This window comes from Ambystoma mexicanum, chromosome 8, assembly GCF_040938575.1.
Source record: "Ambystoma mexicanum isolate Mex_15411 chromosome 8, UKY_AmexF1_1, whole genome shotgun sequence".
Taxonomy (NCBI): domain Eukaryota; kingdom Metazoa; phylum Chordata; class Amphibia; order Caudata; family Ambystomatidae; genus Ambystoma; species Ambystoma mexicanum.
The window spans coordinates 1359182872-1359200341 of record NC_090929.1 but is presented as its reverse complement, the minus strand read 5'-3'; the positions used below and the strand labels follow the sequence as shown (position 1 = coordinate 1359200341).

Sequence of the window (17470 nt, the reverse complement as noted above, 5' to 3'; positions counted from 1 at the left end):
ACTGAAAAGTAAAGCAGCTGCACACAGTAGATTCCCAGCTGGAACCTTCCCCAGCATCTGTTGAGCGGACCATGAACATTTTTCATGGAGCATTTCACAGGTGGCATGTATTTTGAGGTTACTGCCTTGTGATACACGAGTCACATTCACCAATGGCTTCCCACATACTTCCCCTCTCATTGAATGCACACATTTCAGCATCATTATAATCTCCATCAAGCTGCTGTCGAATACTATGTATTTGGGCTCCTTTATTAGACTATCATCCTGCATTAATGTTGTTTCTGACTGAACTGTGGTTGACATATCAGCCAAACTGGACATACTGCAGTTGAGATCTTGTCTAGTCCCTCGGTCAATTGCATTGTCTCTGTCATTTCAGCGTCTGTTACTTGAACATGAATCGGAGAAAACATCAATGTCGATTGGTTTTTGGGTGGCCCTTTTTTGGCGGGTATCGATTGTGTCAAGTGGTCTGCAACTAATTCGAAAGCATCTTCATTACATTTAGTTTCATCTTCATCTAGTGGAGCAGTCGCATTGTAGCAATGGTCCAACAACACTTTGCTGGCTTCGCCGGTCACATTGGGCAAAAGCATCTCGAGTCTGCTTATTGATTTGAACACACTGTGCCTAAAATAATAGTTGCTCTTATTTCTGTGGCTGTCTGTGTCTGGATAGTTCGTACACCATCGGGCAACTAGAAGACAGGTTGGAAAAAGATGTTCAATATGAATCCAACATACAGTATTGGACAATTTACATTAAAAAAAAGCATGTTATGAAGGCACCAGCACAAAACACTGTTCAAAAATGAAATTGTTTGTAAATTACCTTATCTTTCTTGCTTTTCTGTGAAACCTTCTTCCTTACTGTGACGACAGCACCAGCAAGCTGGTCCACTGACTCGGATCCACATGCCTCCTCTTCTATATCCTGATCTATTATACATCCCTAGAAATGAAAATCCATTAAAAATACATAATTTGTATTAGAATTCAATTTATTCCATCGCACACAGGGCTTACAGAGATACACTTGTACACCGTGTACGTCATTTAGTCAAAAAATACATTTCGAATTTCACCTGATTGATGGCTAGTTTACTCGATCAAAGATGACTGTGCGAAACACACTGATTGAAATGTTGCACTCAAGCAATTTGCAAAAACTGCTCGTTTATAATAATGTCACTGTCTGATAGTATCAGATCTAGGACCTACTTTCTTTCATTCAAGGGAACTGTCAGTACGCATACCCCTGGCTCTGGATACTACGAGGGATGATTTAATTGTAGTCGAAGCTTCAGCATCTCCCTGTAACACAGTATTTGTTTTAGTATGGATGAAAAAATGGAAATTGAACACACACAATCTGACGCAGACAATGGTACATATCAATAAAAAACCATGAATGAAACATTGTGTAAACGAACAACACGATACGTAAATATGATCATATTATCTCAAATTCCATGCTTAAAACATTTCCACAATGGAATAGCTAAATAAGACTACCTGAGACGCAATCAAAGTTTTTGTTGACTCCAAGCAAGACATGGATGCAGAATCTTGCTCCTTTATATTCAGTGCATAGTCAGGGAGATGTAAAAGGAAAACTTAATTTGATTTAGAAATGCAAATCTTAAAAATTGGCATTTAAAGAGACAGATTATGAAAAGATTATGCTTATTTCAAAGTGCACTATACCATAGTTATCCGTGCCCATAAATCGTTTTCTAGGATGCTCCTAAAACCAAGGACAGATGTTTAGCAAAATGGGGTTTACTTATAAAGCAATACAATCTTGTAAATATGAAAAGTATTATAAGGGACATTTACACCTAAAACACCAATCTGTCCATTTAGTTACCTGTTCACTACCTCAAGGGCTACAGCTAAATCAGGAACCGTGACTCACCTGAGGCGGCCTGTGCATGAATAGAGTCAGAATTGCAGTTGGAAGTAATTTACGAGACGTTCTGAGTCGATTCTTCTTTGTGTACTTCGATTGGTCGTACATATTCGTGGCAAAGTGTAGGCTGCAGATGCGGAATCAATCACCCCTCGGGTCCCCCAAGACTTCATGGGCTCAACTTTCAAGCTCTTCCGGCGCAAATCTGAAATATCTGACCCATTCTCTTATTAGATCTATATTCCGCAGGAATAAATGCATTGTAGTGCCTTTAGATTTGTTATGGGTCTTAGAACAGCAACTGAAAACCATACATGCAGGCATTGTTGAAAATTCTGTAAAAAAAAAAGTCAACATTATTAGAAAATTACTTTGCATAAAAGCGTGAGAAAGATGGCATTATACCATACATTTTTTCTATGCAAGATATGTTTTGGTCACCGAAGCAAAACCAGTGTAGCGTAGCCGGCTGTATTATAGGATAACTTTCATAAACAATTAATTGATGTGCCGAAAATCGTAATATGTTACTCGTCCCTTGAATGTACTATCGTGCATCAAAAAGAAAAAAATGCTTACAGACACGGTCCGCGAAGGATGCAATTCGATCCCAAATGACAATGATGACAATTGAAATATATCGATAACATAACAAATTAAAATCAAATCAATGGCACTGAGATGAATGAACATAACACTACTGGGTACATTCGTTCGAAATAGATAGAAATTTAGAGATCAAGGAGATATGATTGGGTGACCTGCCCTTACCTTGACCAACAAACAGTTAGATTCTGCAAGCAGGGTAGTTAGTGGCAGGAGAACAGGGAGATGTTCACAGGTAGCACAACGACGAGCTGACTCACAGTGGTCACAGAAGTTCTCAAGTAGCACGTTCACGAGTTGACTTGCAGTGCTCAAAGATGTTCTCATGATAAATATCAAGTGGTTTATAAAGAATTAGAAAAGAGGGTGTGTATGTGAATGACTGATGTGTATATGGCGTGGTTTTAGGTGGATAGCAGGGGCGCGGCCTGCTTCAGGGGATCCTGCCTGGAGACACAGGGTTTGAGGAGGGCATGTGAACATTGACCCCTGTGCGTAAGATACCTTGGAAGTGTACATGGTGTTTGGCACCTTGGCCGTTCCTACCCCTGCCAGCCCCCTTTGGCAGCGCACATCCACTGGTGCGAACTGCCTTTGATAATGGAGGGGGGATGGATGGGCCTGAGGCGTGCAGACAAGGCCCGGAACACTGCTGAATGGAGACTAACTTATGTGGATTGCTGTGGGGCGCGGCCTGCTTCAGGGGATCCTGCCTGGAGACACGGGGTCTGGATAGGCCATGTGTAGAATGGCCCCTGTCTTTGATAATGGAGGGGATGGATGGGCCTGAGGCATGCAGGAAAGGCCCGGAAGACTGCTGAATGGAGACACACTTATGTGGATTGCAGGGGCGCGGCCTGCTTCAGGGGATCCTGCCCTAAGACACGGGGTCTAAGGAGGGCATGTGAACATTGACCCCTGCGCGTAAGATACTTTTGAAGTGTACATGGTGTTTGGCACCTTGGCCATTCCCACCCCTGCCAGCACCCTTTGGCAACGCACATCCACTGGTGCCAACTGCCTTTGATAATGGAGGAGGATGGATGGGCCTGAGGCATGCAGGAAAGGCCCGGAACACTGCTGAATGGAGAAACACTTATGTGGATTGTACGGGTTGCGGCCTGCTTCAGGGGATCCTGCCTGGAGACACGGGGTCTGGATATGCCATGTGTAGAATGGCCCCTGTGCAGAAGATACCTTTCAAGTGTACATGGTTTTTGGCACCTTGGCCGTTCCCACCCCTGCCAGCCCCCTTTGGCAGCGAACATCCACTGGTGCCAACTGCCTTTGATAATGGAGGGGGATGGATGGGCCTGAGGCGTGCAGGAAAGGGCCAGAACACTGCTGAATGGAGACACACTTATGTGGATTGCAGGGGCGCTGCCTGGTTCACACACTTGATTCACTGAAAAACTGAAACAACCATTGATAAAAGTTCTGATGTGTTTTATTTTGTTGCTGATTTTGATGGCACAAATGTACTACACATTATACAGTTCTGGTTGCAGCACAGTGAGGGAAAATCCCCTTGACTGACCGCTGTCACTGGGGAAAGTTTCTCTAATGGCACCAACGACACAGGTGGATATTACTCATCGAACACAGTGTCCAAGCCTCTCATGAAGCCACCATGTAAACGAACGATAGGCCACCAGCCTGTACCAGCTCTGAAAGAGAAAGATACAAACTGTTTTTAAATGAACAAGATAAGTGTATTAAACCTTAGTTTCCAATGACAAATCTTGTATCCAATGGCATTGTTGCCAGTAAAAATGTTACCTAGACACTGTACAATATTGAACGACTATGCATTATATTTGGGACACAAAGAAAAATTGCTTCATGGCTGTACATGAAATAGACATAAGGAGACCACTATGATTTCCCCAAATTGCCAGTGATGTATAGAAGTGCAAGAATACATTTGTGTGGCATTGATAGATCAAAGTTATGACAGTATAGGAGACAACCATAAAAAAGGTAGTGGCCTAAGTGACATCACAACTAGAGTACACTTACTTGTTACTTGGATTGCGAGGGCGAACTGTTGCTCGAAGTTTGTGCATAACCACCATCATAATCCTCAACACGGTCCGTGTGAGGCAGGCTGCCCTGAAGTCTGGCAGCTCGGTAACACATTGCGGCCGTGTCTCATCTTCCGATATGTAGGACAAGCATCCAGAGTTTTCTCGGCAGCGGCAGTTCTCCTCCTCGGTTGGCATTAGTGCGCACTGATTGCAGGTACACGAGGTGGAAACGCCGTCCATGTGACTGGGCTCAGGCTCTTGATCTGTTCAATTGTCCTCCCAACTGTCATCCGAAGCACCATCGTTTGCGCATCTTTCTCTTTTGAGTAATTCCGCCTCAGAATACTCCGGCTCGTACTGGTAAGGCTGTATTGTTGCCATCATGGGGCAAAAAAAAGGATAGTAATGGTACTAGTATCTGTTCACACGGGCTACAAACAACAAAGGTAGCTGACCAGAGCACAGAAACGGGGCACAGAATACTAAAAGAAATGACAGTGAAAGGAATAGAAAAGCAAATCTGATGTTGTCTGTTGAGACACGTCATTAGCTGAAGCGCATAGAATGTTGACACGAGACGTGCTTTGGCGTTGCGAAATGGGCGGTACGTGTCTAGTGATCTCAGCCTCAGGGGCGGGGGATATGATTTAGTGCCGCCAGGGCAGTCCACCTTGGCCGATGCGGCAACGGATAAGATTATCACAAGATGGCTGCGCCCTGCTGACTGATTTCGTATGTGTACAAAAGAGGAAAGCTACGGTAAGGTGCATAGGAAATGTTTGTACGATCGATCAACGTATGCTTAAAAACACATGCCCGAACCCTCGGGACAATAATATTTCTGAGCGCACTATTCCTTTAAAGTGGCAGATTTTCTCCAGCATCATGCTGAAAGTAAATCTGCGACTTTAGGCCAAATTGCAGTAGATTACTGTGATGGAATTGCTGCAAGCACTAACTCCGATGGACTCTGAAAATGGGAATTAACAGTCCCCTACCACCACTTGTAATCCTATGGTAAACACCCATGGGACCAAGTGTTGGTAAATGGGTTTGTCGATAATTGAACAGATTTACTGCGAATTGCTAACAAACTCATGATGATGCCCAATGTTTTTAAAAGCAAAAGTTGGCCAAACAAACATAGTACTGCATAATGTGAAGGGCAACCAGAATATGTTGGCCTGACATAGATGGAAGATAGTTCCAAAGCCTGGGACAAAGAACCATTAGTGCCCTGTCTCCTTTAGTAGCAGTTGTGGTCTTCAGGACTTTCAAGAGCGTTCCGATACCCCTATGCAAGGTATGTAATCAGATATGTTCTAAGTCAGGTAATATTGTGAAATCGTCTTTAATAACTTGAATATCATAGCGAGAATCCTAGCATGTATACAGTGATCGATCAGTAGTCCACATAATAAACTCCCTTGCTTCTGAAATATGGTTAAATTCCTCATGAACTTTGGCTTGCCAGAATGTTGTGCTTGTGCTTGTTAGAGTATCAGGATTTATTAGTTAAGCTACCATGAAGGCAATTTCATAGTCCTGCTTGTTTGTAGGACCATGGCTCCTACCACCACCAAAGCCCATTTCGCCCTTAGAATGCCAGGAAGAATCATCAATGTATTTAACGTGTTGTTGTGCTATAGTGGTTCGGTACCTGGTGGTGAAATCCTAATTTTGAAATCCTAATTATGAAGTGAAATGACTATGTTGTGTACTTGAAATTTTCAGATACTTGAATGTAAAGATTGTTGCAATTGTGAATGGATGATATTTCATCTGGAAATGTAGATTTTTCAGATGTTGAATAACAGGCATCGGGGTTGAAAGCTCGAGATCCAAATGTTTGAAGGAGAAAAGACTGAAGATAATGTTTCCAAAATAACCTTCGCTCTTTTCTCCCCTTAACATTTCTGACTTGGCCCCCAACCAAACCCCACCACGACCCCACATAAAACCCCCACCACCCTACTTAGCTTGCGGCTGCCGGCTGTCCCTGCAACAGGTCCGTTCACTTCCGTGATCGGGAACTGGCGCTGCAGGGTCCTTTCCTTTTTTTTTTGTTTTTTTGGAATGGATGCAGGGGACACCCTGCAACCTCCGCTCACAATATAGTGAGCAGGGGAGCGGGGACACCCCTGCAGCCCTTTTTATTTTGGGGGTGGCTGCAGGGGACTCCCCCACAGCCCCCCGCACCGAATGCCTGATCTGGTTGAACTTTTCGCCGCTTGGAATTTTTGAACGGCCGAAATTCGGACAAATCACACATTCAGGCCTTTAAGCTCGAACAATTTGGACGTTTCGAAAAAACAGCAACAAGAGTATGAAGATCCTAACTGTTTGTACATAACAAGTGACATGCCTCTGATTTCTTACTGTCCCATTCCAACTCTGGACATTTGTGTACAACAATTACAAATGTAAGTCGCTATCATTGATTGAGTCACAATGTTGAAGGCCAATTGTGTCTTGCACAGCAAATGTATTCGCATCATTTGATATCAATTGTTACATTTCGTTTGAACTGTAATATTTTGGCACAGTGTTATTAGGATAAAATGTAAAGCATTCTTCTAAAATATGCCTTATGTATTGTAGTGCTGGAGCTGGAAGAACAGGAACTTTCATTGCACTGAGTAATATTCTTGAGCGAGTGAAAGCTGAGGGACTCCTGGACGTGTTTCAAACTGTGAAGAGTTTACGCATGCAAAGGCCACATATGGTGCAAACGCTGGTATGAATGAAAACAAATATTACTTTGCTACTAAAAACTATTTTTTTTAATCAGAACTGTTGTATAAGTGTAGCCTTCCAAAATGAATTCAGTTTTGTATCCATACTTTAAAGAGGGGCCATTGGGCCTCATTACGAATTTGGTCGAATGTGGGTAGTAAATCCGCCCAGATACCACCAATTTATATTACATTACAGTCACTTGGTCCAGCGCTATTACTGCCAGTTAAGAAGTGGCGGTGGCGGTGTAAATCCCCATTTTTTTAGTCCATAGGACTCAATGGGCATTTTTGGTGCAATTACTGCAGCAGTAATTTTGCCACAGTAATTCTGCTGAAATGTAGCTTAAAGCTGGCGGATCTACCTCCAGCTTCTGCCAAAGTTATAGTTGGGCGTTGTGGTAATGTGGCGGTATACAGCAGGGCCGGTCTTTGCGTCAGGCAGCCCAGGCGGCTGCCTGACGTCAGTCACCCTCTAGGGGGCGCTGCACCAGCAGTCCACAGTGCTAGAATACACGTGTAACACGTTTGTTTCCCAACATTATAAAAATGAATGTGCCTGTTAATTTTTATAATGTTAGGAAACAAACGTGTTACACGTGTATTCTACCACTGGCACTGCTGGAGGCTGTGGCCTCGGCCAGGGCAGTTTCTAGTCCATTTAGTGCCCAGGGCGAAACACTAGGAATGCGCCCCCCACACCTCATCCCATGCGCCACTCCCACCGCACCCTGCACTCCACTTCTGCCACGCCCCGCGCACCACTCCCACCGCACCCCGCGCACCACTCCCACCGCACCCCGCGCGCCATTCCCAAACAACACCGTTAAGGAACTCCTACCCAAAGTCAAACAGTCCGTCACACAAGGAATGAATTGCCATTTGCAACGGTGGGCCACTTTTTCACTGGTGCCCAAGACAACATTATGGCCCAGTCCCACTTAGGCTGCAGATAATGAGGACTGGGCACACCAACCAAGAGACCATGAATATGGCACAGGATGATGCAGTATATACAACCAACAAAGAACACAATATGCTGAAGGGGGTTTGGAGGCAACCTAAGCCAAAAGGGCAATGACAAGGAGATACCTGAACCCAATAAACAATCACTTTAACATTCTTTGAATGGGAATCAAGTGTATGCTTTGATACGGTAAAGTCTGTCTGTTGACTTGTTATAAGGATACATGGACCAGGATTATTTATTTATTCATGCAATGTTTGTCGGGTACTTGCATATTTATTTATTTATACAATGTGTGTCGGATACAGGTATCCGACAAACATTGCATAAATAAATAAATTATCCATCTCCATGTACCCGACAAACATTGCATAAATAAATAAACCTGTTTGTAGCTTAAAGAATATTTACTCAGCAACACTGGTCAAAACTATTATCCGCATAGTGAAGTAACTCATCACTAGTGCCATGGAAGTGGTTTAACGTGTAATTGATATATAGTTTGGAAAAGAAGCTGCATGAAAGAAATAGCGCTGCTTTAAACTATTATTTTGGCAATTTTCTGGGCTTGCAGGGACGCACAATGGGCCCAAACGGGTCTCCGTTTGTACCGTGTCGGGACCCACGGTGCGTCCCTGCAAGGCACGCCCACTCCCCACAGCCCACTGCACCTCCCCTCCCATCTCAATGCCAGCACGAAACCATTTAGTGACTAATGGGCCACCATTAGCAGTTTCCTGCTGGCATTGTGATGGAAGGGGCTGGTCTTAACTGCAGGGGGACCTAAAGTGTTTTTTATTGGTCCGGGCCAAGAAACGGGCCTGGCCTCTGCCCTCAGGCAGGGCAGGGCAATTGGCAAATAAATTAGCAACATTTGTTGCTTTATTACCTTCCCCCAGCCCCGGGTGGCTCTGGTGCCAGCCAGGCCCCTGGGCGCATGTGCGGTGTGCCCTCCTTCAGGCTATGGGCATGCACTGACACTGAAGTGTGGATCGATTGGGGCTGGCTGGTGTTGTCGGCCCCAACCATTACAGAAAAGAGGAGCGAGTGGGTCACTAAATCCTGAAGTTGTTCCCATCACAAGCATACATTGCCAAGCAGCAGCAGAATCAGCAAATACAAACAGTTGCTGCATCCTGCCCTCGCTGATTGGCCTTGTTTCTGGAAACCTGGCAGTAACTACAGCCTGCCGAGGCAAGCACACTTCTTTCCTCCTCCTCCCGTCCTCGCAGGTGAGGCCTATTGCTGCATAGGTGTTTTATTTATTCAGAAATGGTAGTGCAGAGATGACTGGGCCATCCATGAACAGCCTCTGGAGGCCACAAAGCTAGACACTTTCGTCAAGGCTCAGGTAGTCATGAAAAAGGAAGCGAGCACCTCAGGAGATCACCTCAGGAGATCAAAAGGCCGATTCTCGGAAGACCTGGGCAGAGTGTCGCCGTCAGCAGATCTTAGACAGTTGCACATTCCAGCGGGGTTGGATTGGTCAGTCCGTTGGCCGGGCCAAAATCACTTCGAGGGCGAGGCCCTGGGGGACGGTGCCACGCTTGGGCCGGTTTGGGGGTTACTATGCCCCCCTAGTTCCCGCTCCCGAGCATATTGTTCGTCGTTCCCTCTTTCCTGGGCATGCACTGCTCACTTTATTTTAGTGCAAGAGTTTCATACATTTCACTGTTCGCTCAGACTTTTCTTATACTCTTCTTTGTCGTTGTGCTTCTTTTATTTGGAATAGCAATCACGCTAGTCTAACAAGATAAACAAACACCTACACGAACACGCCCTGTGAATGATGGTGTGTAGGATGGATGCAGGCGCTGGACCAAAAGCCGAGCGAAGTCTGCACAGCAGCTGGCTTGGGCAAGCGACTCAGCAACTACAGTAGAAACCGTCTCCGTGGACGGATGGCCCGTCTTCCGTATAATGCAAATACCCAGACTTGCAGGATGCATGCTTCACTTTCTTTGTTCCATTGGGGGCGACATGCTGTAGCATCAATTCATGGCCTTTAAAATACCCTGCACGGTGCAGCTTCCGATCTCCTTTAACACAAACGCTAGGAAATGGCCATGACTAGCTAACGCCACATAAATCAAAGCCAGGTCTCTAAAGAATGGTTCAAGTGTTGGGGAATCACCTGCTCACACTTTCTGTCGTGTGAGCAACCAGTGCGCAAAAGATGTTTCAGAGCGTGGGGCTCTTGATGCCACCCATTTCTGCATTTGATACACCAGCAGCTAAACACACCCTGGGGAGGCAGCTCCTTCTCCATAGTCCATTTCTCTCCCAAGCTCGGGACAAAGTTCGTTACCATAATGGAGAATGTGAAAAAGTGCAGGGCTGCAAGGCTGGGGGTGGGGGTGGAGGGAAAAACGCACTACGCTTGGGGTACACTGGAGATGCTTCCCCTGATACCCGCAGTACTCCTAGTCCTTTGAAATTAAATTCGTCTATACACTGCACAATGTGCAAGGGCCCCTGTTATTCAAGCAGCATGCGACTAGTAATTTGCAAAAAGTAAACTTAACGAGTCCCAAGAAAAAGTTGCCTTGCACCCTATAAGACTTTGATTGTTTTTGTTTTTATGTTGGGATGGTAGACATCATTTTGGTTTGTGATCTTACAGTTTCATGGTGCTGTCGGGAGCTAAAATGAGTGATCACGAAGGAAACATTTAAAAATTGTGAGAGTTCACCAGCATGAGCGAAACAAACCCCAATACTCGAACTGACATTTCTCTGCTGCGGTAATGCACTGCAGTGTGTTTCACTGTAAAGTACACATTGTAATGTCATAGTTTTAGAATTCCACCTCTCCAACATTAACATTGGGAACAATGTTGAATTGTACATGCATGTTAACTCTCTGCATATGTTTAAAGTAGACTTTACCACTCACATGGATTAGTGATATTGTTTACGTGTGTCCCTCCTAAATATATTTAACTTCCTGTGAAATATGTGATGCAATACATATTGCATAAATGCATGTATTTTAATGCTGAGATAGACGGGGGTGTACAGCTATCGGTGGGTATGTTGCTGGTGCTTGTTCTTGGAGGTTCGAGTAACACTGTTCAAAACCAGTTCTTCGCTTTTAAGAGTGGCTAAATGTTTGAGGTCATACGAATGTCATTAATGTAGATCTGAAATTGTCGATTCTCTGACCTGAGTCACAGCAGCAAACTGGTCATTGTTACTAAAAATGAAGAGCAAAAGCAGACTAACATAAACAGGCCTGTTCGTGTTTGACCCTCTTATTGCTATTTTCTGAGGCTCATGAAATTCAGCAGATGCCAGCATGGACAATTTTGTTAACTCATAGTCCCCACTCCCGCTGCGCAGCCCATGACACATGCATGAGATCACAGGTTGGGGCTTCTCGCCTGGGGTGCAATCTGTTGTAAGACCGGCCCTGGTATACAGTAATATCGCTGCATTTTACCCCCACCGCTCATCTTTTAATGAGCACCTGTTATTCTATGACTGGCAGGAAGAGTTTTGTGTCCAAGCATAGGTTTTGTTATTATTTCAGATAATTATTGAAAAACACACAATGCTTGACCTTCCAGCATTGCATTTTAACACTTTGCCACATTATCAAGTGGCCCTTTGCACTCTGGTAGTTTGATGCAAATTTATGTTTGTTGTTTGGCCCCTATCCTTGCAACATGTATAGAAAGGGAGAATTGTGGATGTATGAAAGTCAATTTCTGTGAAGCTTTATTCTGCGTAAGAATACTACATTACTAAAGTGGTACCAGTAGTTTCAGTTTGTACGCATTATGTCTTTTTCTCAAGTGGTTCCATGTATTTGTCATGGATTATTATTATTTTTTTTAATGTATTTAAGGTGCGCAGTAAACATCCTTAGACATTATCTCAATGAATTCATAGTAACCATATGTGTTGTACAATATGTTAGTTACAGCCAACGCACAATGGTCACTTACAACACTTTGCCATTGCTGCTAACGGTTTCAGTTCTTTCACTTAAGTATCTGCGGAAGCCCCCCCATATATCTCTTGGTCTATTTGTGTTGGGGAGTAGGCTAGAGTATGTCTCCTCTGAATCATTTGCCCATACCATGTCGTGTTTCCAGTCTTCTATCGCAGGGGGTTTCCCCTTCTTCCATCTCATCAAGATGGCGCGCCTAGCCAGAAGAAGTCCAATATTTACAAGTTTACGTTTCACTGTATTGATTTTTAGCACACATCCCAGTATACACACAGTTGGCTCCCAATTTACAGATCCAATGCCTCACAGATCTCAGACCAATACTCAGAGAGTCTCCCACATGCCCACAGCAGATGTTTCAGATCTGCCTCTGCTTCCCTTCATCTAGGGCATCTTCCCGTACATCCCGGGTACATTCTCTTCAGTCGCGCGGGGGTGAGATGCACCCTATTCAATATTTTAAATTGAATTAACCGAAACGTGGAATTGAATGACCAGTGTGCATCCGAAAACCCAACCCCCAGGACCCTCTCCCACTCCCCCCTAATGTCCGGAAGATGTACCTTCCTTGTTCCGAGCGCTATTTTATATAGTCCAGAAGCAGTTTTCTTGGCTATCCTCATGGAAGCTATATAATTAAGGCAAGGGTGCGACATTGGCTCACGCGGGAACCCTTCCCATGTCGCAGCTACTGCTGACCTGAGTCTAAGGTACTGCAGTTTCCGGAATGGGGTGTCAGCAACCTGTAGCTTAACATCCTCCCATTGTCTGAATATACCCTCATGGTGCAGATCTCCAAGCTATGTAATACCCGCCTCCTTCCAGTGTGTAGAGAGTGCAGTATCTGTGGAGGGGGGCAGGTGATGGGTGTTCCAAATCAGCATTTGGGTGATATACAGCACCCTGCCTCCGGGGTGTTACGGCAGTTTTGCCCACGCCTGCTGTGTAGCTAGTCTCAGCATTTCCCCATGACCCGGCCACTATCCTGTGTAGCAATGTGGCCCTAGGCCTCCCTCTTGTTTCTAATTCGGTGTAAGAAGTACGTGGTGCTCCTGCGACCCAGTGCATAGCATATTGTGTTTGGGCCACCAGATAATACACCTCGAAGTCACGCGCCGAGGGTCCCCCTCTTTCGTAAGTCTGCGTGAGGCAATGCCAGCTGGCTCGCACCTTGCCCTTCCACACGAAGGCGGAACAGGCATCAGATATTGTCTTGAAGAAAGATCTGCCTGGCCACACCGGTATTGTACAGAAGAGGTTGAACACTTTGGCTAGTATTATCATTTTGACCAGAACTACCCGTCCCATGAGCGAGATAGGGAGCAGGCTCCACCTGGCCAATTTAGTGCATAGTACCATGGCCAGTGCTTCGTAGTTGAGTGCTCGGACTAAGCCTGCACACCGCGCCATCCCACCCCCAAGTATTTAATCTGCTAGAGCGCCCAGCCCGCACAGATCACCTAGGGGAGGTTGTGGCTTGCGTTAGTGGGAACATCTCGGATTTGGTTATTTTCAGCCGCAGTCCGGAGTACCTTCCGAACTCCTGGACCGCTGCCAGCACGCTATGTAGATATTTCGGTTCCATGTGTTAATATCCACACAAAAATATTGCGATACAAAAATATTGCCATATTTCTGCAGCGATATTGACCCAGGGACCATGCGGGGGACACCCCTGCAACCCCTGCATTATTTTAAAATGTGCAGGGGACACCCCCGCAACCCTCGCTCCCACAAAATATCCCCCCCAAAAGTATCGTCTATGGTGAGACAAATGACCATATGTACTGCAATATTTTTGGTGGGGATATTTTGTAGGGATACCGATATTTCTGTGGGTTTCTGACAAATAAAAGAATATCGTCAGCGTACAGAGTGATCAGTTCTGTATGTGCAGCCATGGGGATACTCGCTATGGTATGTCGCGTCCTCATAACGTCAGCTAGAGGTTCGATTACAAGTGCAAATAATAACAGGGAGAGCGGACACCCCTGCCTGGTTCCTCCCGCCAGTTCCAGCACCTCTGATAACGTACTATTTACCAGTAGCCTAGTGTACGGTTACGTATATAGAAATTTAACCCATTTGATGAAATTAGGGCCAAAGTCGTACCTGAACAGGAACGGCCAATATACTGTGTCGAAGGCCTTCCTCATATCTAGGTATATGGCTACCCCCTTATAGTCCACTGGGTTCCCAGCCATTACACTATAAAACCTGCGTATGTTCAACACAGTCGACCTACCCAGTACAAACCCTGCTTGGTCCTTGTGGACCATGTATGGCATCGGCGGATTAGGTTGCGACACTAGAACCTTAGTGAGGATTTTCGCGTCTGTGTTTATGAGGGATAGCAGGCGGAATGATCCGCAGTCGTCTGGGGGCTTTCCGGGCTTTAGAAGTAGGGTTATGACAGCCTCGCCCATAGATTCAGGGTGGACACCAGAGTCTTGGTCCTCGGTTCACACTACCAGCAGCCGAGGGGCCAGTGTCTCCGAGAACTCTTTATAAAATTCTGCTCCTAAACCATCGGCCCCCGGCACCTTCCCCCCAGGGAGTTCTTTTATTGCGGCCTTTATTTCTCCTAGCGTTATAGGGACATCTAGCAAGTTGCGGGTTTCCTCCGACAATAGTGTTGTTGGTATTGTAGCTAGGTATTCGTCTATCTCTGTGTCTGTGGCCTTGCTCTGGGGTGAGTACAGGCTGCTATAGAAATCATAGAATTCCCTGCTAATCTCGTCTGCTTTAGCGACCACCACCCCGCCCTGGCTGGCAATACATGGAATGTTTACGCTGCCCTTTTCGGTGCGGACAAGTCGGGCCAGTAGTCTGCCCCGCCTATTCTGCTCACTGTATCTGTGGGCCGCCATAGGTCTATCAAAGTATCGAAGCTCTCTGTCCACAGCCCCTCGGAAGCAGTCTAGCTGTGTTTTAATCTCAGAGGTGACCTGCGGTGTTGGAGTGTTAAATATTCTGCCTGTAGTCGGGCTATGATCTCTTCAGTTCTCTTGAGTTCCTGTCTGATGTCCCGCAGCACCCTGAATTCGATGGACATTGCTATCCCCCTCATACAAACTTTAAACGCCTGCCAGAGGATGCTTTGGGCGGCAACTGAGCCGTCATTATTATCATAATAGTCTGATATATGTTGTGCTATGTTCAGTTTGAACACCGGATCCAGGAGGGAGGTGGGTTTGAAACGCCATTGTGCCCTTTGGGGTGCTCCTTCCAGAATGTCTATGGTCAGCATGACCGGGAATGGTCCGATAATGTCCTGGGTAGGATCCAGACCTCGGTCACCCAAGCCATGGCCATGTCAGACAGCAACCACAGGTCTATACGAGAATGCACATCATGCACTGAGGAGTAGAATGTGAAGGACCTCTGTGTCTGATGTAGTGTCCGCCAGGCGTCCTGTAGGGATAAGTCAGCGATATGTATGTGAAGAGCATGGGCCGCATTGGACAGGGGTCAGGGAGTGGAGGAGGTGCAGTCCAAATCAGTGTCAAGGATAGTGTTAAAGTCGCCCCCGCAGAGTATCTGTGCCATAGGGTATGCCGCGCATTTCTGAAATATCAGGTCGTAAAACTGGGGATCATCTATATTGGGGCCATAGATGTTTGTTACTAACACTTCTGCTGTGCCCAATCGTGTGTGTACCAGCACGTATCTGCCGTGGGCATCCGCTTCGGATGTGTAATGCGTGTAGGGAAGGGTTTTATGTATCAGGATCATGACACCTCTGGCCTTGGTAGAATAGGAAGTGTAATAGCGATGTGCTCCCCAGCTAGGGGAGAATTTACACGCTTGGTGCTCTTGCAGATGTGTTTCTTGCAAATATAGGATCTGTGCCCCTGGCCGATTCCCGTATGCAGCTACCTTTCACGCCTTCACTGGGTGACCCAGGCTCCAGACATTCCAGCTCACTAGTTTGATTCCTGTGCGTTTGGTATTAGCCATCACCCTTCACGTGTCAATAGTTGTGCTTGATCAGTGCGTACCTGTGTATACTGTGATTTTCACCAGTGTCATTTTGTCTGTGCAATATTTTAACATTTCTACCCCAACTGTAACCCCTACCCCCATCCCCTTCCCTCATAGTACCCCAAACTTTGACTATGCATCACCCCCAGCCCATCAACCCACCCGCCCTCTATTTGTCATGATGTGTCATAAATATGACAATTTGAGGTCCATGTGGCCCTTGTGTTATATTAATTATTATATCCATTGTGCTGTGTCAAAGTAACGTCCAGTATGATATTTTAGAACATAGATTTGCCAATCTAGGGAAAGTAAGGAGATCAGTCCTATAACCCCTTACCCCATTTTTAAGTGGCCAATTTTGGGCCATTTGCGGTACTACATGTTAAATCCTTAACATGGTTGGCCAAAGGAGAAATATTCCCAGCATACGTGAATGTGTAGGGCAAGAGGCTGTAATGGGGAAGTGAAGTCCAGACCCATTTGTGCCCAACTGGAGTTTTTATGGGCCAGACACTGTTGAGATAGAGTCCTGGTATGTGCTCTCCGTCTCTGCCAGTGCCTGTGTCTTCTTGTCTCCCTCTTCAAAAGCACTGGTATGTGGACAGGCAAGGATGTCTGCAATCACTATTCATGTATCTGCCATCATCCTACTTGATAACAGTTCAATTTCTCTAGAATTGGATCTTTCATACATTTACATGCTGTTGAATATTCCCTGTTGTAAAGCTGGGAATCATCAGTAACAATAAGCAGTTTTCAAATAAATACAAGAAACTGCACTCATTTTGGTGTTCTGGTAGTTTGATTTTGGGTCATTTCCGCTTTAACCAATAGGTAGTGCAACCCTTAGCACCACCACTAGAGACCATCTTCAGATTCTTTGCTGCACATGTAGTGTTGGGAGTCCTCTCCAAAGTTCTCACTTTATACAACATTTTTTCTAAGAATCTTTATTGTTCAGCCTAAACTATGACACTGTTTGAAAGCTAAGTGTGTTACTATTTTGGAGTTTGGGAGTTCTTACACTCATTCGGTGCTCCCTTGCAGGGTACATAAGTTTGCTCTTGTTCCAACAGGGGTGAGCCCAGTGAAGTGTCCTTTCAAAGTCCTACCAAAGCAAAGAGAAGCTTTTTTAAGATCTGCTCTCCTTATTGACAGAAAAACACTGTGGAAGATGGGCATCAGGGGTGCATTTACCACCTTTAGCCAAATCACAATCTGGAGTCCTACTATATTTGACAATCTTTTTAGGTGTGAGTGTGAGGATGTTGTGGCCCTGG

The 17470-nt window shown here is 45.4% G+C and overlaps 1 protein-coding gene across 4 annotated transcripts in view; it reads left to right on the top strand.

The window, feature by feature from the left end:
- The window catches only part of PTPRE (protein tyrosine phosphatase receptor type E), a 2259327-nt gene that overhangs the window by 2186358 nt on the left and 55499 nt on the right, over positions 1 to 17470 (top strand). For all 4 annotated transcript variants that reach the window (XM_069611476.1, XM_069611477.1, XM_069611479.1 and 1 more), the window contains one exon: positions 7149 to 7284. In XM_069611476.1, the coding sequence (XP_069467577.1) occupies positions 7149 to 7284 (136 nt within the window). The remainder of the gene's footprint in view (positions 1 to 7148; positions 7285 to 17470) is intronic.